The sequence below is a fragment of the Protobothrops mucrosquamatus genome, unplaced genomic scaffold, assembly GCF_001527695.2.
Source record: "Protobothrops mucrosquamatus isolate PMUCROS unplaced genomic scaffold, P.Mucros_1.0 scaffold955, whole genome shotgun sequence".
Lineage (NCBI taxonomy): Eukaryota > Metazoa > Chordata > Lepidosauria > Squamata > Viperidae > Protobothrops > Protobothrops mucrosquamatus.
In genome coordinates this window covers 105,195-130,739 of record NW_015387199.1, presented here as the reverse complement: position 1 = coordinate 130,739, position 25,545 = coordinate 105,195, and the positions used below count along the sequence as shown (strand labels likewise).

The following is a 25,545-nucleotide window of genomic DNA, read 5'->3' as shown; positions in this document are numbered from 1 at the left end:
CAATAAGTATTCCAGAGACAGTTAAGAAAATATTAACAGACCCCTGCACATCCCTCAGTTGTCTAGGAAACTAGCAGCTAGCCAGTCAACCAGTTCAAACAAGGATTGTTAGAAAGAATTTGAAGAAATGGCTATCCTAATGAGCTGAAAAATAAGTTAGGTTCAAAAATGAAAGAAATTCATTTGTTGAAGTATCTGTAACCTAATCCCTTTCCCTGTTAATAAATCTTGTTAAAGAAAACTTGAATCTTCATTTTGGTAATGCAGTCTGCCTAGAGCCTGGCAGAAAGAAGGGAAATAGTCCCAGTGCGTTATTAGAAATCTCCAGGGTATTATGGGATTCTACCCAACTGAAAGGCAATGTGAAATCATCTCCCTATTGTTGCTAAAATAATTACATAGACATTTCTATGGAATCATAGAGGACTGAATCTGACCTTAAGGGGACATTGTTTTTACTACGTTTCCAATGTTTTTTTTTTATCTTCTGAGATTTGGTAAATGAATTGCAATCTTTTTGAAGAAAAAAACAATCATAACAATGTTCTTTTTAAATTAAACTGCAGGCCAGCTGCACAAGCAAAGAAACAATGTCCTGCTAATGCCAGTATTATGTCATTTGATTAAGATGTTTCCATGCTTCCATGCTGTATGGTGATTGGAGAATTCTGGGAGCTGAAGTCCACATATTTTAAAGTTTCCAAGTTTGAAAAGTACTGCTCTAAGAGTTCCAAAACCGCACATTGGTTTTCACAGAATAATTACTTGCTTTCACTGCTTTTCCATATCTCTGAGAGAGAATACTAAAACAGTGATTATAAATAAGGGACAATACTACATTTTCCAATTATTGGAGGTAGAGGTATAATGCTCCTGAGAGATTCTATACAAACTAGCACAAATTAATAATTGACATTAATACAATTGAAAAATGATTCGTACAAACTTGGCAAATTTCTTACTTAAACAATTATTTCTCTCTCTAACTCTGTTATGTTGACCTAAAAACACAGGAACTTGCTAAATTACAATGTCTTTGTGTGAGAGAGGTTTGTGAGCTAATCACCATGAGTTTTTGTCAATCTCTAGAACTATAAGATGGTAAAAGAAATAGAGATTGCCCCGAAGCAGCTTTCCTTTCTCTCACAAATCCCAATAGGGTCCTTAGTTTACTGAGGAGCTGCAGAAAATGAAATGAACATATAGACACAATGATGGAAATAAAGTGGGAATGCAACTGAATACTCTGTAGTTGTAGGTAGTTTATGGGTTGGTACCAAATTACCTTCAGGAATGTGTTTATTGGAATCAGCCAAACCAATTTGATCTTATCACTATGTTTTCTATAGATCCTGATAGACTGAATTCTGTGGTTTGGGCTGTTTCATGTTTTCCCCTTGTTATTAGTCTGTCTGCCCAGAAAATATGAAGTTAATGTGAAATATAAAGTACAATACTAATATACAACTAAAGTCAAACAAAGCCAGTATATGGCTTTCTTGAATGTATACATATCTTTCTCTGACCTTAAGTGACATGGAATAGATGCATCAATTTTCCAGTCTTTTATCTAGATTTTAACCAGAGTGAACAAATAAAAAGTGTTTTCACTCCTGTCTTTTCTAGAATTACAACAACAGCTGCATGCATGATGGATCTACGAAGATATCCCTTAGATGAACAAAACTGCACATTAGAGATAGAAAGCTGTAAGTATTTTTGTAAATGCTATTTTTGTTCGTTTAATTGTCTGTGGTAATCTATATCACTCAGGTGACCTACAGGATACAACCATTAAAAAAATAATAGAAATACAGAATAAATACTGTAATCCAAAAGAAAGTCGGGAGAAAAACAATAGTTAATTAAACAACCAAAACATCCACAAGGGATCTACCACCCATTCTAACCCAGTGACTGGAACGGGGGAGGAGCCATATGAATCTGAGGTGAAAGGCATTCCAGAGGGCAGGCATCATAACAGGTTCCAACCAGATCACATTATTTAACTGATGGCACCCAAAGCATGCCAATGCTGTTAGACTGTATGGGACATGGAGCTACTGCAGGAGACATGTGATTCCTCAAATAATCTGATCTTATGCCATGAAGGACTTTATGGAAGATAATCAGCATCTTGATTTGCATTACAATTGTTTGCTCAATTCAGCTGGGTTAACACTTTTCTCTTACACATTCTGTTAATTTAGTTGCATCTGTGTCTACATATTTTGGATGGACTAATGTTTCTGCCGTAAGGATTAAGAGCTTTTGTTTGGTTTACTTGATGAACAATTTTCAGTTTTAAAAGCTCATTCAATTTTTTTTAACATTAATGAGAGGAGCGTGGGGATTAATATCAATTCATTTTTATGCTACTGATCTTGAATTCATATTTGCTTTATTTTTTTAATAAACACTTTATATTTATTCTTGAATTCAGTGATATTTGTCATCTGGTAATTAATTTGCATCATAGAAATATGTGGTATTTTCTGTGCTTTTTAAATAATTCTTTCCTGATTCACTATACAGATTCATTGTACTTGATTCCTTTCTATTGCATGTATAATTAATTCTGTCTTTGTCTAATAGGTAATAAAATCTTGTCAACTATTGTGTGCTATAGCATTTTAGTTGATGGACTCAATTTATGCAAGCATTTGTGCAGGAAGAGAGTGTGCCAATACAGCCTCAGACTTGAGTGTCTTATTCAACCTTTGCGAAATCAGAATTTGATTTCCATTCCCACTGTAATTTCATCTTGTTCCTTCTGGATGAAGTTTAGTAAAAATGTCATCAGTTCGAGGGACATGACATGGTATAAAATTGCTGAAACCTTTTGATTTAGAAGAGAATACCAACATAATATCATGATAGCCAAACAATGTTGCAAATTTATATGAGAATATACTCAAAATTAAAACAATAGTGTGAAAAAAATCAAAAAATATAATTTATAGCTTGAGACACATAAGAAATTTTGTGTTTTCTAGTTATCTATCCTGTTTGTGTTATCTGAGACAGGTCTGTATTTTAATCATTAGCTATTTTTCATCTTTAAATTATTCTTAAAATAAACATCAGGTTCCTTATAAAATGGTGCTTTCTGAATACAGAATTCCCAGTATGGTACTTAGGAATCCTAGCATATGTGGTTCTAATATATTGGGAGTCTTCTAAGTTCCAGAAGATGGCAGAAAGAAAGCCCTGCCCTCTTTAGGTCTTCTCAATGCCTATAATGCCCTGATATATCCCTGGAATGGGTAAGTGATGTCATCTTTACTAACCTTAATCCAGAAGGAATGGGGTAAAATGAACACAAGAGCAGCAATAGAAATAAACTTTTGATTTTCTACAGGCTCAAATCTAAGGCCGCAATGACACCCTCTTTTCCAACACAAATGTTTGCTTAAATTGAGCCTATCAACTAAAGATGCTGCAGCATGCAATAATTCTCAATACTGCATAGCGTTCTTTTGGATAGGCTGTCCCGATCTGAGGCACTGTAATAATTTTTTTTTAAAAAAAAATGATGAATGCCAAAACACCCAAAACAGATTGGGCTGCATCATCAGTAGTGTTATTAAATGTACACTGTAACCAGTGGTGGGATTCAGCCAGTTCGCACCACTTCAGCAGAATCGGTAGCTAATTTTTTGTTGCCCAGGCCCAGAACAGACTTCCGGAAGTGGCATCCACACAGAGAACTGGTTGTTCACCTATTTGAATCCCATCACTGACTGTAAACTACTTTCTTTCTCCATTGTTCTTCCATGTTATAAGTGCATAGGAAATAAGATCATTTTATTTCTATAAAATTAGGAAGCTATTTGTACCATGTCAGAAGTCTACCCCATGTACATCAATATTCTCTTTTTCAACTGGCAGTGAATTCACTGAATCTAGAGTAAGGTAAAGTTATCTGCTATCCAGTCATGTCCGACTCTAGGGCATGGTGTTCATCTCTGTCTCTTGGCCAAGGGAACAATATTGCCATGGCCATGTGGCCAGCATGGCTATATACACCAAAGGTGCATGGAACGCTGTTACCTTTCCACTGAATTTATACCTATTAATCTATTTGCATGCTTTTGAATTGCTAGCAGGGCAGGAGTTGGAGCAAGGAACAGGAGCTCACCCCATTGCATCGCATTCGGGTCTCAAACCCAGGCTGTCAGCTTTTCAGCTGACAAGCTCAGCATCTTTAACCGCTGAGCCATTGTGCCTCCTAAGGAATCTGGTGTACATAGCAGTAAATCTGAATTTCATCCAATGTTTTATGCATAATTAATTTGGGAGGGAACATGACTATTAAAAAAGATGAAAGAGTAATAAAATAATCTATGGAATAGTATTAGTTCTAGATTAACTTATTTATTTATATTTCATATTTCTTAAGGACCCATCTCCCTCAGAGAGGGGGGCTCTTGATTGTTTTAAATTCTATAGGTGCATCAAACAAGCAATAATGACCTAGAATTAAGAAGAGTAACATGATCTTTGTAAGAAAAAAGCATTTTCAATTTACTTACACTTGCATGAGAAAGCATTAGCACAATGTACAAAGTATATTGCCAGCTGTGTGTTTTTTTATAGAGTATCAGCGGGACGGAATGTCTTAGATTTCATTGAGCTCAGTGCTAAGTATCACTGAGCAAAGGAAATGCAATACCTTCCCAAATAGATAAATTAGGTCATAAAGAAGCTCTGAAAGTGCCTTCTGTAATAAAACTCTACTTAAAGGGCAAAGCAAAAATATTAAAATTGTTCTTAGTGTTTCAATGAAATAAATATATGAAAATGAAACAGGGAATTCAAGGAACATTATATTTAGAGAATACTACTATTGTTTATGTTTAGCATGACATCTGGATATTCATGTTTGTTCAAAATTTCAGAAAATGGGAAGGGGGTGAGGTGGATGGCCAATAGAGTGAGGGTAACATTATAAACCTAGTGAAACAAAAAAAGTAAAATAGAAATTGTACAATTAAAGAAAAACAGATTTTTACACCATTGGGAAGCATTTTTAAAAAGAACAATACAAGATTATATGAACGTAGTTTTGCTTTGAAGTCCTTAATATTAATGGTTTAGTAGTGCAATTGGATGCATGTCTTCTCAGACTTTCACTTAATGTATATGAGCTTGCAATCCAAAATCACATGGCTTGCATGCAGTTCAGAACCTGGGAATCATTAGCAAAATCAGATCCACTTCTGATGAACCACTTCTTGCAGTTTTGCTTTCCATCTAAGACCTATAAATGTTCCCCAACATTTCTGCCTATGTCTTTCCCAATTTTTATTTCAATGCATGTAGTTCAAATTCTTTAAATTATTGTCTGAAAAACTTTGATACAAACAATGGCATTACCCCCATATTTTGCTCATTAAGAAACTATTATTTTCTCATTATCCCTATTTTCAGTTTCCAATTTAACCTATTAGATATAGGTTGGAAAGTCAAGCTTCCTTCCCCTCACAGTTCACAAAATACTGAATCTTCTTATTAAAAATAGAAACTGGAGCAGCTGAAAACTTTAATGCACGCCTACAATGTTCTGGTTTTTAAATAACATAATTTACATGGAAAAACATAGTACAGGAGCTATAAATTACACCAGAAAATCATGAAAGCTTTTCTTTAAATTAAATTTATTTATTTCAATCATCTTTTAATGGTTATAATTCTTACATCTCAAAAGCTTTTCCCAACCCGTGTGTATTAATCACCATGGATTTTCTTTCTGCATGAAGAGAGCTTGTTGAACTTCTGATAAACATCTATTTTTCATCATAGTCTTTATGATGTCATACTTAGGAGTTTGCACTTGTGGAGGTCTACTAGAATGTATCATAGCTAAGACTTTTGGCAATATATCTATGCATGTCATGAGACACAGCTCTTGATTCCTCTTAGTTCCTTTTCTACTGACACAGCAGGTTTATTATCAAGGTTTTGTAAATCCACTTAACTGAGACCTTTCCCTTACCCTTCTCCTTCTCCTTCCTCTTCCTTCCTTTTTTTTCTCTAAACTGAGTGACAATTTATTATTATTTGCCATTATGTATGCTAAAGCAAGCCCATTTACTCTTGTCTGGTTCCCATTATAGCAAAACAAAATTCCTGGTCCAACTCAGTTCTTGTACACAAATCTCTGCCCTTCAAATCTTTCAACACCAGGGAATTGGAGAATAATCCATTATTCAATTCTCTGGTCCTGGGGAAAGTAAATGGACACCTGAATCTGAAAAATCTTCAAAATTACTCTCAGAAAAAGATATTAGAAAATAGCAACTGCTATTCCAAGTAATTATTCATTATTGCTTGTTCAGAAGTCTTACAGATTCAACAAATAATTGAATCAATCAAGGACATACATCTTTCAGGCCATTCATTCCCAATGATATGACTCAGTAGCTCTATCTTCCATGTCAATGTTGTTAAAGGCAGGATCATAAATTTGGCATCGACCAGCCTAAGGAAGAAATTTTGGGATGCCTTGGAATTATACCTTTCTTGGCCAGTATTGCAAGATCCATGTTTGGTAATATTTTATGTTACCATGGAAACACTTTTGGATTCCAAACATTATAAAATCAGGTTATGCTGCAGACTAACAATGTAAATTGATGCTGCTTCAAACCATTATCTCCCTAAGATGAGATAAACTCATTATTACAAAAAGGAGCCATCAAATAGTATTTCATACACAGTCAGAGCAGAGCTTCACTTCCCATTATTTCCAAAACGTGACAAACGAGTCTGCCCCATCACCAGGTACTCAGAAATATGTTTGTCCCTGGAATTTCAGAATGCTACCATGCTAAAATATCTTTCCCCTTCCTGAAAAGCATTGGTTTACTATAATAGACCAAAAGGGCTACCATTGTAATCATCTCCTTTTCCCTAAGATTTTGGTTGAGAGGATAAGCTTTTTAATTCAAAGTTCTTTTCTTAAGGTTACCTAGATGCCACAGGGTATTCGCAAAATTCATTGAGATAGTTGTGGCTTATTTAAAAATTCAAATAGGATTATATGCAGGAGGAGAATTTAAGTAGTCCTTGACTTAGCACTTTAATTGGGACTGGAAATCCTATCAAGTTATTATGGCAATAGGTCATGGCACCCACATGACCAGAAGTAATTTTCTAGCCTATTTTGCAGCAACTGTTAAGCAAACACTACGGTCATTAAATGGACCTATTCATTTGAAAACATCACAAATTGCAGTCATATGACCATGGAACACTACAATTGGTCGTAAAGCTGAGCTGTCAAACATGTGATATGGCAAGGGTGCTTTACAGGACATAGAGCACCTGCTTCATGGCCATTGTAACTTTGAATAGTCATGAAGCAACTGTATATCTGAACTAATAATAATATTAGATATAAATATATTCACTTCTCCATTGTTTTGCCTTAAACATGGAGTATGGTTGTTCTGGAATCAAGGGGAACTAACTATTTTACATAGCTGAAATATTAGAAATCAAACATTACTAACAAAATGTTGGAATAAAGCGAAGAAAAAAAGTCACAAATTCATTGCTTATTATGTAGAATAGAATAGAATAGAATAGAATAGAATAGAACAGAATCTTTATTGATTACGTCATTTGACCATATCAAATGTATAAAACTGATACAATTCAGTTTATTATTCTGAAATGGTATATAATCCATTCAATTTTTTTAAAACACATTATAATAGTTTGTCCTTTTCTTGTACAACCATAACATTTTTCTTTAGCTAGATGATCAAATTTTTACTGTATCTGCAACAGGCAAATCAAAGTGTAACATTCTCCCACCACAGAGACCGTATTTCTATCAGCTTCTCAAACCCAAGTCACATTAAGTGCGCATATTCATTTAGCAGACTATCTTAACAATAGGTTTTCCTGCCAAATCCTGCTTAAGTGCTCTCTGGATACCTAAAGCATGAAATATTAAGTGTCATATCCAGGTCATTGGTTCTGAGTAGTCTCTCTCCCATCTAGCATCTCCTGTAGTATATGGAATTCTAGAGTATTATTCATAAAATAGTTATGCTTTCAAAGTATTGGCTTTGTCAAGGCCTTCTTGAAAACAGGGCTATCCTATACTGGTTTACGAAACTCCAAAAATTTAAAATTTAAATTAACATTAAGCTAAAAGCTACCAAACTATATAACGTATAAATAAAAAATAGAAAAACAAGTAACTTTAAAAGCTCTGCTGCAATACAGATTTAAACATTTTATTGTTTTAGGCCCTGTAAGATTTTTTCACCTGAATAAAAAAAAAAAGAGTAGATGCTAGTATATCTCATGGGGAAAGGTTTTCCAGAGCCAGGAATACACCATTCACACAGGAGGGCATCTGGACTGTGGTGTCATAGGATAGTCTAAAAATTCTACTATAAAGAGATAGCAAAATCCATTCCTCCAGATAACTGTGATAAAGAAGTTTATTAAAATTAAAATCAGTAACTCACATCAGAAATAAACTGGATCAGGAACAAACTAGAAATCAATAGAAATGCTGTAATATATTTATAATCCCCAGATTTATATCCTAAAAATAATATTTTGCAATACCTTTAGGTTCCAGATCATCTTCAAATGCAGACTGATATAAAATATTAAAATAAAAAGGAGATCATAAAGATATGGATTACTAAATGACAGAGCCAGTCTCTGTAGTACTTTAGCTGTAGCACCAACTTGGCAGACTAAAATAATAATAACAGTAATAATGTTATAAGTAAGAACTATGCAATGAATTGAAGAGGAGGAGGAGGAGGAGGAAAGAGGAAGGGGAAGGGGAAGGGGAAGGGGAAGGAGGAGGAGGAGGAGGAGGAGGAGGAGGAAAAAGAGGAGGAGGAGGAGGAGGAGGAGAAGAAGAAGAAGAAGAAGAAGAAGAAGAAGAAGAAGAAGAAGGAGGAGGAGGAGGAGGAGGAGGAGGAGGAGGAGGAGGAGGAGGAGGAGGAGGAGGAGTGATTCAGATGTGAATAGCACACAGCACCTGTTGGAAAGACCTTAAATAAGCACATGGTTTCCTGTGATCACAGGGTAGTTGTGAATGTCACTCATGTGAGACCAGAAACGATTCTACTGCCTTAATATATTTCCAGCTGTGGTACATATATTCCCCCGCATACTACAAATCATATTACTCCTTTCAGTTCTGAAGCATAGCACAGCCATACCTAAAATAATGTTTCTGCCCTCTTTTACAAGAAAGATGAATTTAGATGCACCCACAAATTGTAAATGTGACTCTATAGGGAGTGAAAACCTTTCCACAACAAATAATAGAACATTTATCTCATCTGGCTTGAGTTTCAATTTATTAACTTTCATCTGGTGTATGCATAGAGTTATATGTACATTAAGTATTTTTACTGCCTCACCTAGATCTAATGAAAAGGAGAAGCAGAGCTTTATATTATTACCATACTGATTGTACTTCACCCTTAATCTTTAAATTATCTTACTACATTTTCAGAAAGTTGTTAAACATCATCATGATTTTGAATTTGTTGTAAATCATCCAGAGTTGCTTTGAATTGGGTTGCCATATAACTTGAATGAATGAATGAATGAATGAATGAATGAATGAATAAAAGTCAGTAGCAACCTACCAAATACCATTTGGTGAGGAAAACCTTCTGTAGATAGCCACCCAGACAAAATTATTCTTTTTCTCATCTAAGACAGCTTCTGTCAAGGATATTACTGTTGAAGACATTAAAAGCTACAGATAGATCAAGAAAATGTGCAAGATAATTTCCCGCTGGTTTTACAGCTCACAAGGAGACCAATATAGTAAAAATGTAGTTTCTCTGCCCAAAGCCAGCCTAATCCTCAATTAAATCTTTATACATTTATAAATGCAATAGTATTTATTATTATTACTATTATTGATAATAATAATGTTAGTTTTGCATTGCTCTTCCTCCAGAAGGATTCAGATTAGTAGATCTGATAAACCATTATCTGATCAAGCAAATAGATTTTTGGCCAAGTCCCAAGTCACTGATTTTAAGGGGCTCTATATATTGGTTGAGATATTAAGTAACCAGAAACTAGATTTGGGTTGGGCAGCAAAGTTGTCCTTAATGAATATATTGTTTTACTTTAGATTCCAGCATGTATCTTCCTTGAAAACTAATGTTAACCAATTCTAACTTTTAGTAAATAGCTTCTTAAAGACCTACTTGGCTGAACACAGTCAATAGTATACAATTAAATCCTTATATTTTCTTCCAGAAATACAGTTCATTTGCAGGAAACTTTGTAGCTAAAAGTTATAAAAAAAACCTCATTAGAGAGATTCTAGCTGGAATTGAAAAAATCCAATACCATTACTTCCAGATTAAACAATTAAACAACAAGATTTTGATATGTTGGGTTACTTTGTGTATCTCCACACTCTTACTTTTCACATTCTTCATCTGTAAATTAGAACTGAATACAGGTGTATTAGAGAAAAGTATGAATGAAAACATTGTTTTAGGAAAAAGCAGTCCACTAGGGTCCTGCCAAAAATTGTTTCTTTGAAACTGTCATTTGTCTTGCCAAGAAATTTTCCATTGGTACTGGAAACTTCTTATATGAAAATATTGTTCTGTCTGTGTTTATAGCTGATTCTTTTTGCCCCATTTCTTTATGTTGTTTGCTAGGTTTACACATATTGTACCAAGCATTTAAAATTAGTTTAAATGTATTTGCTCTCCTGAGGATTTAGGTAGGAAAAATATCAGATTACAGAGTACATTTTCAGGACCAAAGCACTGATTATTACTACTTAGAATGTATACTGTATTTTCAAAGCTCTACAGAGGATATACATACATACATTCTTGGCAGAAAGAAAGAAGGGGGAGACAGGAGGTACGGGGGAGGCTGTTTGGAGAGAGGGGGGGAAGATCGATTGGATAGAGGGTTGAGACTGCAGAGTAAGGTGGGGGGCGATGCGGGGGCAAGCATAGGCCCCTGGGTAATCAGTGGTGGTAACGGAGAGGAGGTAGCGACACCGACGATCAAGGATCGGGGTCACACGCTTGCCGGATATGGGAAGAGAGAGAAGAAAGGGAGAGTACCGGACAGCAAGATCCATTCCCAACAGGGCAGGATGAGGGGCTGAGGCAGGAATACAGGAAGGAAGGAGGGGAGAGGGGGAGGGAAAAGTGAGTGACAAGGCACATGAGGAGAAGAGTAGCGGAGGCAGGTTTGGTAGTAATACGGAGACGGGGTTGAGGCAGGAATACAGGAAAGAAGGAGGAGAGAGGGGGAAAGAAAAGTGAGTGACAAGGCGCATGAGGAGAAGAGTAGTGGAGGCAGGTTTGATAATAATACGGAGACAGTTGTTAGAACATCGATTGGCCGATAGAACCCCATGACAACATCCGTGGGTCGGGCGCAAAAATAGCTTGGCCATAAATAAGTGCTTCCACTAGCCTACATAGATCCCTGATGATGCCGGCAGTTGCCGGTGAAAGCTTGGACTCTAATTTATTAAAACTTTTGTAGTTTTTAATTCTTCCTGGTGTTCACTTTCTTTTTATTTTTGTCATGAATGTACCCAGGAATCATTCGTCTATTTTTAATACGGTTTTTAATACATACATATACACATATATGTATACATACATACACACACATAAATGAGATGAGAAAATATTGGAACCTGTTCTTTTCATCATAATTTTTACTATGGTAGATTAAAAGCCATACTTTGTGAATATAAAAGCTGGAGTGTAAAAACTGTTTTAAGTGCTTGTTGTTTAAAAAATAGAAGCCTTCAGAACAAGCTCATCTTATGATGATTACACAGAGGCATCCATGTAATTTTCTTGAAACCAGTACAGAAGTAGGTTGTCTTTGCCTTCATCCTGCCTGGTGGTTAATAAATAATAATAGCTATGATATGAAGTTTATACAGTGGGTGGTAAGAACAACATGATACAAAGAGATCAGAATGATCTCGGAGACTTCCGAACCAGAGACTGAATAATGCTTTCTTAATATAGGCTATAATTATTCAATTGGTGAATCCATCAGTTACTGTCTCACAGCATTTTCATAGCATTTCCACTTGTTTCTAACTAAAAACCTAAATGTAGAAGGCATCTCTTGTTTAGTAGCATATGCTGAGGTTTGCTAGAAGTAGCTTTGGAAAGGATGTCAATTGTCATTCCTTAGAATGTTAAGTTTTAACAAAATGTCAGAAAAAAAGTGCTTGGAGGGGGTGGGCAAAGGAATGAATCAGTTTAAACTATTGAAATCCTCTGTGAGGATGGTGATGTTAGGTTTATTCAAGTTTAGCATGTACTCTGATGGCATATGGAAGCTTAAAATATAAGCTGATTCTATTATATCTTCATGGAGAAGTTTATGTAGCACATTTCCCCCAAACTACTATCCTTGTTAATTTATTAGGATAATAGATGTTCCTATTTTTAGTACAAACTGAAAATGTATATATCTAGGTATCTTTTCTGTTTCTCCCTTTCTCTGCATAGGCACAAAAATGGAAACAAAAACATCTTTGGTATTCTGGGTCAAGGACTGGCAATCCTCTGAATAGAATTCAGCATGGTTCTTAAGCCAGTTTGGGATTGTTGTTTTGGGCCCTGGTCAGAAATTGAAGAGAGCTAAGAAGACAGTGTCAAAACAGGACACTGGGTAGCTCCAGTAAAGTAAACCTACTAACATTCAAATGAAGAATATGCTCAGAGCTGCTGTCTAAAGTATAAAGTAGCTATTCTATTACCATACGAGTAGGGGCATCAGAAGGAGCATTTCCAGGCAAAAGGGTACCTCGGTTTTTCTTGCCAATGCTCTGCATGGAAGATTGCTGCAATTTTCTCCAGTAGAGCTGCTGTAGTGAATTCCTTTCCTATTCTGAGTTACTCGGAATTTTCAGTGCCTGGCAAAATGCCCTGCCCTGCTTCTCAAACACTGAAATTACAATTCCCATGAGGGGACCTGCAGCCTCTTCTACAAGAAGCCATCTTTGAAGAAGCGATGGAGGGGTTTCTGCAGGCAGCCACTTCAGAACTAGGTGAAAATTGTTCTGATCTGCTGTCTTCAGTTTCTGACGTGTAATGTGTTCAGTGTTCATTTAATTTACAGCCAGTTCATCTCCAAATTGAGTTGTTACTCAGCTATCCAGAATGAATAAATGAATTCTATGGCCCAGCGTTTGTTTTGTTAAAAAAAGGATACTTTATATATTATTTTTATAGTTGGCATGAAAGCAATTACTGTGGACAGCTCCTACTTAGAAACAGAGGAGATCTCTCTTTAGAGTGAAACTTATCTCTGTCCTCCTCAATCCACAAGACTTTGCATATGTTGCTTTCCACATTAATACATTAATATGTGCAAAGTATGCTTTTTTTAACAAAACAAACGCTGGGCCTAGAATTCAGTCAGTCATTCTGTAAAGCTGAGTAACAACTCAATTTGGAGATAAATTGACTGTAAATTAAATGAACACTGAACAAATTACAGAAACTGAAGACAGCATATTGGAACAATGAACTATATGAAACATGGTAGCTAGCTTTTTTGTACATGGGCCAAATGGTGACCAGCTATTCACATGTATGCATATTGTGTAAAAGTCAAATTGCACAAAAGATCTAAGAATAAAGCAGTGGTGTAGGTTGGAACTGCCCATATATAATAAATAAATTACCACTGACCCTTAAAAAGGAATTGTAGAATTTATCAGAATTTGGTCAAATGAACTGGAGAAGTACTATTCATCCATAACAAGAGGGTATTAAACAGTAGATACAATAAATGAAACTTAACTTCTGTAGTTCTTTTTGAAGTGTCTGGAGTACCCATGGAGTTAACAAGGTCAATGATGGCTCTTTTTGTAAACCTAGAGGGCTTTAGGGGACAAAACAGATGTCCTAAGATTAGTACAGACTGACAGCAACCGTCTGACTTCTGAAAACCGCCAGGTTCATAAACCAGTTTTCAACTACCTCTTCCAAAAATAGATGTGCAAGGGCAGCCCAAAGAAAGCACAAAAAACTGAGTGTGGCAGGCTGCAAACTATTGCACAGTCCTGATGTAAACGAACATATAGAAAAGAAAAGACTAGCATTGGAGATATAAAAAATTAAGTATATAAAGTGACATATAAGCAGACCTCTGATTTCTCTGATTCCAAAAGTCTTCAAATATACTTCTCAGATGCAATTGGGCTATCAAAGGCTTTAAAATGCATATGAACACGTTGTTATATAAGACTCAGCATCCTTTAGACCTCTTGATGAATCATTCTCTGTAATTTTTCAGCCACTTACACTTCTCTCTCCAATCTTCCATATAAGGAAAGTCAGAAGCAAACCGGTTAATTTCTGCAGATATCTTATCTGCCTCTTTGCAGCCCTCCAAAAAACTAAATTATTTACAGAGCTTTTGAAGATTTAGTTTCAACACTATTACAGGGTTGGATTCAATGCCTGCCCAGTCATTTGTGAATCTGTGAAGGGTACAGAATGAGGCCATGGGCACAGCCCTATACCAGGGCTGAGCTGAATATAAGTACAGCTCTTTTCTGATCTGGAATCTAAATAAAGCCGGGTTCTGGGACCTGCCATGTAGAATAGTATCACCTTAGAGATCTGGATAGCTGTGACATGGTTCACCTTTTGGAAGATTTTGAAGACTGAGCTGTTTCCCCAGCTGTTTGGCCAGGAAGATAGGCAAGTTGTGGTACTGATATATTTTTTATTATTGGGATGTATTATGTACCTCAGGAGTTATGGGTCACTGCTTGTAGCTGTTGTTTTAATCCTTGTATGTTGCCCAGAAGCAATATTATGAGATGGGTATCCATATAAATCATTTAAATAAATACACATGGAGAGCTGTCTTTGTATTAAATTAGCTGTTTAGGCTTCCATCCTGAATATATGGAGCCTGAGGACAGGTGAGGGTTGGACTACATGTGTATTGCTATTCTCTTTTCACATGTTCAAGAAAATTTATGTATTTATTAAATGTATATGCTGCCCATCTCACCAAAGGATCTCTGGGCTGCTGAATACTGAAAAGAAACAGGAATCCATAGATTTTCAAAATTAGCCAAGTCTACGTTGGATTCAGGATTTAGCCATATTTCTACTGAATGCACATCCAATATTCTTACATATTCCAAATAATAATTCTCCAAAACAGTATTTCCACCTCTGTGCTGGAAAGTAAAATGGGCTAAATCTTTTTAGCAATTTAACAACATGAAAACAACTAATGTTCTAAACAATGAAATGAGTGCTTTTACAGAAACAGGTAAGTTATTGATGGTAAGTGACAAGGAAAAGAATTTTATTGTTCCATTATTCAAGAGTTTAGGGATTTGGAAGAGCAGATAATTAGTTTAATTTGCTGAGTGAGAGTTCATCTAGAATGTCGAATTGCTCTAGGTGCGCAAACAGCTGGAAGGAAATTGTCTTCAATACATAGGCATGTGGCATTTTTAAAGCACAAATTATGCCCCAAAGGCTCTCTTATGAGCTGAAACTGCTGTTCTGACATATTTTTTGAGAATACAGCTTAAAGAAAGCACATTGATAAGCTCAAAATGATGACTGATGATGAAAACCATTTGCAAGTCAGAGCAATGACAATATTATTTATTGATTTGACTTTTCTATCCTCATCTTTTTTCATGTGTCTTCAGGTCTGCTTATATGTGTCTATCAGTATGCTTCCTTCACAATGATTAACACTTGTAAGCTGGGCCTAAAAACATTCTTCTTTTATAAGAAGCCCCAGCAGCAATACTATATCTAAAAATAAAAGGTTATGTAGGATTTAAATACCCATTAGTTGAAAATCTATACCATTGTACCTTTTGCCCATACAAGGTAATTCAGAGAGATCAGAGAGATCAAGAAAACCTGCATTTGAATCGTTAATCTGCTACATAGGACGGTTTGATATGAAGGTGAAAAAAATAATAATTATCTATTGATTATCTACAGAACATAGACACCCATCCAGATGTTCTTAGTGTGAACCAAAGCAGTACACACTCCACATGTTTTTGTTCTCAAGAGTTTTTAGATCAGGACATAATAAATAACCCCTAATTTTGAACTCCTTCATGCTGTTCTTTTTCCTTTGTTCTGCTTACCAGATTTACCAGTACCAGATCTGGGCTGCAAAACTCTGGAAGTATATAAGCATAGAAGCAGAGTTAATATTTTCTATAACGTCTTGCTTCTATCTATCAGTCTGCTAGATTTTTGCAGCCTTGATCTCATACCCCTGTATAAATCGATATAGTGTTATTTGCATTAATATAGAATGATTTATTCTTTTGAAATTCTTTTTCTGCATGAAGGAATATAAAGGTACTATATGAGTTCTTTAAATGAATGTTTGAATAGAGATCTCTTTTTCCAGTCTAAGAGGTGATGTTATGTTACAGTTATTTGCATACAATTGAGAAAAATATAGATAATATATTGATCTAAGGGAGTTAAAACACCTCCTTACAAAACACAGCTCCTTCACACAAGATCAAGAGGTACCTTTGCCTCTTGTTTTGTTACACTGAGACTTTGATGAGCTATAATAGGCAAATAGAGGTGTCTGGGAAAATATTTGGTCATCAGAACAAAGGGCCTGTGCACCATAGCAACATACTCTCATGTAATAATGCAGAGACTGGTTGGGCAGGCAGAACATCGGAGGCAAGGATTATATGAGAAAATTATTTTAGCGTGTTTGCTTATGTATGCCTCATACTCACAGTTTTGGCGTCACCCCAGCATTCCAGACTTATTTTCAAAACAAGCAAATCTGCTCCTATATCTATCCTAAACCTTCCCCATCCAGCTGTTCAAAATATTGCTTAAACTTGCTCTTCAAATTTAGCTGTTTTCAAAGTTTTAATAACATGATTTAGACCATTTGGGGAATTGAATGTGGAAATGGATCCAGATGTGTGCTCTCAGTCCTACCTTTAAAATCCAAGAATAAAAGCAAAGAGGGAGGAAGGAATTGAAAAAAATACAGTTTCTTTACCTTCAGTGAAGCAAGTTTTTTTTATGACATCCTACTGTCCACCAAACCCTAGAATTTTTTTTTTATCTGTCATTGCCAGCTAAGAAGTTATTTCTACCCAACCTCCATCTATATGTCTTTACATTTGCTTGCACTGATCCAGAGAGACCATTTGGGAACTCCACATTCATTTTGTATTGTCTTTTGTTTTAGTAGCAAGATTGACCCCATTAATGCTTCCTTCTCACTTCAGGTTTTTTTTTGAACAATATTTATTCTTGGGAACCCCATTACTGCAAGTACTGATTTCAGGTTTTAGCCAGTTTGCATTTTTTTTCTTGCATCTTGGATTTGTGATAATTAAGCTAAGTACAGTACTGATGCATTTCCACTGCCGATGTTGCCAGAAGTTATTCAGTTGTTTTCATTGTTTTAATTCACTGTGACATTAGCCTGCTTGAACAGCTGAAAATAGGGAGGGTTTTCATATCAATGTACTTGTAGAATTAAATCTTGAATTAGTAAGGGTTGCGGGGTGGGGGGGGTGATTGGGTTTTGTTGTTGTTTTGTTTTTTCTATGTGTGGGTCTTCAAGTCAGTCTTGACTCCTGGCAACTGCCTGAATGAAATCCTGCAGTTTTCTTGTCAAGGTTTTTCAGAAGTAGTTTGCCATTGCCTCCTTTCTGGACTGAGAATATGTGTCTGGCCCAAGGTCCCCCAACTGATTTTGTGCCTAAGGTGGGATTGGAACTGCCGATATTGCCTGTGCCTTTACCATTACACCAAACTGGCTCTAGAAAATATTTCTGGTTACATTCTCTATTATATGCTGCCCTAATTTTTTTGAAAAAAATAGTTTGGAATTTGTGTATTTCATTGTAATATTTTAGTGAAATTCATTGGCACAATGAATTACAGCTATTTTATTCCCATTCATTATTTTTTTTTCAGCCAGAGAGTTTTGCTTTGGAATTTATTTTGTACAAAGAGGGATGGGGAGTTAATTTCAGTTTTCTTCAGCACAGTTGTCCCAGTATTTAACATGTGGCCAAGAGTATAATAATTTTCCATATGGAATGAGCTATATGAAACAGAACATAATAGCATGTGATAAATGTTCATAAGGAAAATTAAGCAGCCAGAATTTTTCGTATATGCACAAGCCATCTTCAGACTTTTAAAAACTGAACCATAATGAGAACTTAATCTGGAACCTCATCCTTATTGCCTATGTTCGAAGTAGAAATGTAGTTCTTCAGCTAGATGCTAACAGAGCTCCACACAATTATGCATCCTGGCAAGCCTACACTCCTATGTTTGCAGAGCTTTATAAGAATACTCAGTGGGACATAATTAAATTTTTGCTTCAGGCTTTCCAGATGGCATGGCTGGAAAATTTGCCTTCCTCATTTACAAACGTTGAGAACCTGCATTAGGCTACTGCATGTGCTGTTAACCTGATTTGAAGAAAACAGGTTTAAAAAAAGAACAGGGATTGATGTTGGTGATTTCTTTACCTAATTTTCTGATCCAAAATACCAGATAATTTTGGAGGCATGGCTACCTGATAACTTTAATATTCTTTTTAGATAGTTTAACAGTTGTTCTTTCACGTTCAAATTCATTAATAACAACAGCTGCAGAATTTTAAGCTTTTCTTTATACTGGCAGAATAAGAACCAGATTGGTATAATTGGTATAGTGGTTTAAGGCAAGGCTTTTCAACCAGTGGTACGGGTACCACCTGTGGTACATTGGCACCTGGCAGGTGGTACGCGACCATCCTAGAAAAGTGGTAGTGGGGGAGGGGAATGAGCTGAACTGGTGGCAGCACCGCACAAGCTTGAGCGAGAGATGGCTGGAGCTGCAGGGCTGTCAGGGCTCAGCGGAAGCACCAGGATCAGCGCCAGGTTCCAGATCAACTCCGTAGCCAAGACACTAATCTCCAGAACAAAACGCTTAGCTGATGAACAACACCTAAAAACTGAACTACACACTCTCACTAATGTACTAACATCCAACGGATTCCAAAGAAATAAGATTACCAACCTAATCCAAAAAGAAACCCCCACTAAAATCCAAGACAGAGAACAAGAAAACGGCAAAGCCCTCCTCCCATACATAAAAGGCACCACAGACAGAATCAGCAAGATCCTCCACAAACACAACATCCTAAACTACTTTACATTTGCCATAGTGAGGTCAAATGGGAAAGTCTTTTTGGAGAATGCAATGAATAATAATATCTAACATTTTTATATTGAATCCTTCTGGTTACATAAAGAGTTTTGAACTTTTTACAAGGGCCATAAGGAAAAACATTACAATTTTTATATTCCAAATTGTGAAGTTGATGTGTAATGAAAAATGTTGTAGTTTCTTGCTGAAGATTGTATTTCTGCTACACATCTAGATTAGGGACCTACATTTTAATCACAAAAAACAATACTATGAGAGAATGTGTTGAGAATGGTAAAGATAAAATTTCAAAGGGTACCTTAAGAAGCAACTACAAACTTCTCTAAATTTCTCCTGTTGTTATAGTCCAAACTAGGTCATGGAAATTATTTATATTTTCCTTTGGCCCTATTGTATCACATGTTTTCCCTTGCACAATGTTTGTATTTTGCAGAAGAATGAATTACTATATAACAGCCAGATGTGCAGATAGAGAAAAAAAGACAGAAAAATCTAGTCAGCCCAATTTACCAATATAATGCCCAATTACAGTGGCAGCAAACAACATATGGAATGTTCTAATCAGAAAAACATGGGACTGCAATACATTGCAGTCTTTTTATTGTTTACTATGTTAACTATGACAATAGAAGGGTTTCCTTTTGTTTTTTAACTCAGCCTGGATGCAATAAACATCCACTGGATATAAGAGCAATTAATTTTATCTAACTTTATAAAAATATTGTGCATTTTGTTTTCCTTTGAAATATAAAATCCAACTGTGTGTAGTGATATTTGAACTTTGGAGGGTAAGCTTCTCAATTAAATTAGTAATTCATATATATCAAATTCTTCTAGCTCAAACATAATGGCTGTTCCTGGGAATTTATATGTGTGTGCCTTTAAATTGCTGTTGATGTCTGGTGACTACATGGAGTAGTCCCTATAGGTTTTTTTTTTCAAGATTTTAAGAAGTGATCTGCCATTGCATCTTTCCTTGGGCTGAGAGAGACTGGCCCAGTCACACAGCTGAGACAGGACTAGAATTGACAGTCTCCTGGTTTCTGATATGATATTTTAATCACTATGCCAATCTGGCTGTCTTCCTAACAAATATCATCAACATAAGGTTCTCTTACTGGCAATGGAGGGGAGGGAAGGAAGGAAGATTGGCTCAGGAACTGCACTGTGGTGGTCTGAATTTGCTGTTGACAAATCATAAGATCCAGTAGAAAAGAAAATAGTAACTAAATGATGGGATTCAGTTCTTAGTCTGGAAATCTTGGTTTTCCCTTTCTTAAATCACCCTTGTTTCCCCTGAGAAGAAATGAAATCAATTAAATGCAAAAGATGTTACTCATAAGTTTTATATAGTGGGCAGCCAGCCATTTTCCTCACATTTATGGCAGATTTTCTAAAGGATTAGGAACTGAAAATAATCAACGTAAAGAAATGTCAACACAAATTTCAATTACCAATAATGGATAGGAAGGAAGGAAGGACCATTTTAAATTATTTTCTGTTATTATTTAAAATAAGCATAGAAGTGAGGAAGAATTAGAATACATAAAAGGGACACGTTGTAATATGAAAGAAACTTGCCAGTGATTTATTTCTAACCGAAATGGCAAAATCCACTAAAATGTCACAGTAAATCACAGTCATTTATTTATTTATTTCCTGACTAAAAACTTTATGTATTACTTTAGAGATAGAGCCACTCTGTGAGGGAGATGGGTGGTTAAGAAGTTTGATATATAAATAAGGCAGTAAGCATACCTATTCCTCGTTCCGCCTCCTGTTTTTCCCACAATGACAATCCTGTAAAAGTGGCTTGGACTGTAAGAAAGTTGGCTTTCATGCATAACTATGGTAGTACTAGAACTCATAGGAGCCATGGTGGCACAATGGTTAGAATGCAGTATTGCAGACTAACTCTGCCCACTGCCATGATTTCAGTCCTGACTGGCTCAATGTTTTGTCATGGTGCTGGGCGCTGGGATGAATATGCTATATTCATTGTTTTTGAAAGAATGAGTATTTTATGGATGTTGTGACAGATATGGTCACCGCCAGGGTAACAGGCTGCCAGCAGTATTTTGGAAACAGTTTGAGCCAGTGGGAGAGATAGAGGAAACAGTGGTGAAGGGCAGAATCACACTTGAATTTATCCAGGTGGCAAACAGGTAGAGTGGTAGCAGGTTGAGGCTTTTTATTTCTGGAGGCAGAGCACAATCAAGGGTTATTAGAATTCAGCATCAATTTCTTGTAGCTCAGCTGACAAACAGCACCTGAAATTCAGTGGCTTCCAATAAAGGAGAACATTTGTAGCTCAGGGTTGAAATAAGGGGTCCTTGGTGCTTTCTGAGCTTGGTTGCTGATGTTGTGCTGATGATCTTAGTTCTATCTGTGTGTTTGGAGACTGCAGACTAAGACAGATTTGTGCCTGGAAGAGCAAAAGACTAAATCAAGGTAAATCCAGGTTAAAGAATTCATCAGAAACAAAATCCAAACATGATAAAGAACCACTTAAAGAACCACTTCTTTATTAAATAAATATTTCAATATTTTAAAAAACGTACAAAGACTAACATATGATCAAGACTGAAAAAAAAACATAAAATATAAAAGACTGAACTAAAGAATCTTCAGTATAGAATTAAGCCAATAACAGTTAATAAGAGAATTAAAGCTAGTTAAATAGCATAAAATTACTGCTAAACAGCTATTGGTGCAGAACATAATGCTCTGTTTTTGTTGCTTTGTTTACCTACATAACATATAATCTGAAGAATCGTGGATTTCTAAAAAGTATGCTTATTTTTACTTTTTAAGCTTTTTTTAGAATTTATGAGAGATTAAATAATATGTTTGTGTAACAATATAAATACTTCAATTTAAACATTTTCCTTTGGGGCTGACAGCTGCTGAATGCATGACTCATATCTCTCCTGTGTGTTTCCTAACTAGAGAATGATATTCTCTTGCCCTAATGCATTAGATTGTCACAAAATCTTGAATGTCACTTACCGCGTTCTCAGCTTATTCACTGTATTTTTGATGGAGTACCGACCAAACTGTATGAGAAGCTCCTTTTTTAGAAGCTGAAGTCCTTTCATTCACCAGAAGGATCAAATGCAGTAAAGCATAGGGATAGCTCGGTTTAACTGAGTGAAGTATTGTATTATCCCTGGTAGTGATCATATCTAAAGCAGTAATAAGAATGTGGCACATTCTGGGAAGAAAAAAGACTTCAAGAGGTAAATGTTCTCATTAACAGAGAAGCTAAAGGAAATATCTCATTTTCAGTCCCACACATCTGTTATAAACATTTCTCAACTTCCATAGTTGTTTTCTGAGATTTTTCCTAACTTTTTGGAGGGGAAAATTTGTTCTGTTTGAAAATGTAATCCTAAATTTAAAGCTAAGATCTTCCTGCCAATGTGGTGCCTTCCTATCATCCACCAAACAACATTACCAATATCCATTCTGGCTAGAAATTAATGTATCCGTTTGGGGAAGGATGACAAGCATTCATGGCTAGCAGAGCTAAAGCACTATCCCATGTTGCCATAGCAACATGAGGGGCAACATGGCCTTGGTTTTTCAAACTGTAATAATTTGCCAAGCAAAAAATAAAAAGGAGATTAAGCCACAAAGTACAGGTACCCTAATAAAAGAGTTACCACAGTGGACATGGCCTAGTACAAAATACTCATTTAGCAATATGCAGTTAGTGGTGGTTACTTTCAACCACTCCACTTTGCATTCCCAGGCTGCTCTGCATAACATTAGCTTTCCTTTTATCTTGTCTTCTTTTTTTCTCCCAGGCAGATTGGCCCACTTTCTAGATAATCATTACAGATGGTAAATTGGTATTTGAGTCTATGTATTTATTTAGTTCAGAATTTTAACCCATTTTTCTATTCATATTCCCAGCTCTATGTTCCTAATGAATGAATGATAAAGCAAGTGAAAAGACAATAAAAGCTGCAAAAGATGATGTGGAAAAACTGCATTCCCAGTGAAAAGAATAAGGCAAAATATGAATGTGCTTTAAGATTGAGTGGGGGACAATTTAAGGAAGTTAGAATTATAGCTGTTGATTAATCAGTACCTCGCCATAGCAATAGCAATAGCACTTAGACTTACAGTATATACTTCCCTATGGTGCTTTACAGCAGGGCTTTTCAACCAGTGGTACGGGTACCATCTGTGATACATTGGCACCTGGCAGGTGGTACACAACCATCCTAGAAAAGTGGTAGCAGGGGAGGGGAATGAGCTGAACCAGTGGCAGCACCGCACAAGCCTGAGCGAGAGATGGCTGGAGCTGCAGGGCTGTCAGGGCTCAGTGGAAGCGCCAGGATCAGTGCCACTTTCCAGCTGATCGGCGCTTCTTCGGGGCTGTCAGGGCTCAGTGGAAGCGCCAGGATCAGCGCCAGGCTCCAGCTGCAGCTCTGCGCTGATCCTGGTGCTTCTGCTGAGCCCAGAAGAAGCACCGATCAGCTGGAATGTTGCAGCATCTCCAGGGTCTTGTGATTTACATTCAGATGCTTGGCAACTGATTCATATTTATGACAGTCACAGTGTCCCAGGGTCATGTGAAGTGACAAAAACCTGCTGCAACCACTCAGCAGCGGGGGGAATAAAAACTAAACACCCCCCTATCCCACCCCCACTGCCAATCCTCAACAGAAATAGTCACAACAATGAAAACCTCAGACAGGAGGAAGAACGCTGCCGGGTGGGCAGGCAGGTGTCTTGCTCAGCTGTGGCTTGGGGGGCACTTTTTTCAGTGCCATTGTAACTTGGAAGAGTCACTAAGCATACTATTGTAAGTCGAGGACTACCTGTACTTTATCATTTTTTCCCTCTTTTTGGGGGGTCATCAAGTTTTTGACACCTTGCTAGGCGATTGGTGGTACTCAGATGTTGCCATATCCTAAAAGTGGTACAATGGGTGAAAAGGTTGAAAAGCCCTGCTTTACAGCACTCTGTGGATGGTTTACATAGTCATATATTGCCTCCAACAATCTGGATCTTCATTTTACTGACCTCAGAAGGATGGAAGGCTGAGTCAATCTAGAGCCCATCATGATCAAACTCCGGGCTGTGGGCAGAGTCAGCCTGCAATATTGCATTCTAACTACCACATGCCAGGGCTCACTAATAATACTGCCTATTCAACCATTCAAGGCCTCAGCTGGTGTTTTACTCCTTATGGTTCTTTACCTTTAATATATACTGACTTGAACTAAGAAACCCTTGAGATACAGGATGCCTTCATACAGGGAGTCTCCTTTGTGCTTTGCAAAATAGGATGCCTGGCTCTCCTACCTCAAGAAAAATACAACCAGTCATGAGAGCAGATAGATATCCCAAGGCAAGGAGTTATGGATCTTTCCTGCCACAACAGAAGAGGCACACTTCCTTGTTTCTACCAGCTTGCTTCTGATTTATATTTCTAATTGGACTCTATCTTACAGTTGCCTGATATTTAAATTAAGCATGACTGAAAAATATGTAGGATATGTACAATACAGGGTTTTGTTTTGTAAATATTTACAAGGTTCCAAATAAAATGATCACATTATTCTTATTACAGTTATAGTAGTGTGAAAGAACTATATCCTAAATCTTTGCTCATTGTTGTTGTTTTTTAACAGATGGCTACACAACTGATGATATTGAATTTTACTGGCGCGGGGGTGATAATGCGGTTACAGGAGTGACAAAGATTGAACTGCCACAGTTCTCTATAGTGGATTACAAACTTATCACCAGGAAAGTTGTTTTCTCAACAGGTTTGTGAGGAAATTTGAGAAAGAGAATGCTTCTGTTTAAACTGTTTTAATATCACACAATGGTGAACTGCATAGTTTGCAAAATAATTTGGGCTTTCAATAAACTTTGAACAGGTTAATTTAGTGGACTGTTGCATTTCATCCAATAGTTATGAATTGAAACTGCCATCACTTCTATCCAATATGGACAATAGCAGTTGTTCTCTGAATATAGCTATGAGGTAGTAAGCAGACTGAAGTTGCAATTCTGTGCAAGTTTACCCAGGGATTAATTTTACTGAATACAACAGACTTATTTCTGAATAAACATTAATAGGGTTGGCTTGTGTAAATAATAAATCTTGAAGTTATTCAATAGTTATATAAAGATGTGCCAGGGCAAGGATCTAGTATTTGTTGGCAACTCTTTAATGCAACTGTGTCTTTTTCCAGGACAATGCAGCAGCTATATACGGCAACCATGCAGTTGAGACAAAAGATGCAGTTGCTTTAAAATGTTGTGAATTAGGCTTGGTTCACATCTCTTA

The 25,545-nt window shown here is 36.5% G+C and overlaps 1 protein-coding gene across 2 annotated transcripts in view; it reads left to right on the top strand.

Moving 5' to 3' along the window:
* The window catches only part of GABRB2 (gamma-aminobutyric acid type A receptor beta2 subunit), a 110,149-nt gene that overhangs the window by 59,501 nt on the left and 25,103 nt on the right, over positions 1–25,545 (top strand). For both annotated transcript variants that reach the window (XM_015819574.1, XM_015819573.1), the window contains exons 5-6: positions 1,627–1,709; positions 24,881–25,018. In XM_015819574.1, coding sequence (XP_015675060.1) covers positions 1,627–1,709; positions 24,881–25,018 — 221 coding nt within the window. The remainder of the gene's footprint in view (positions 1–1,626; positions 1,710–24,880; positions 25,019–25,545) is intronic.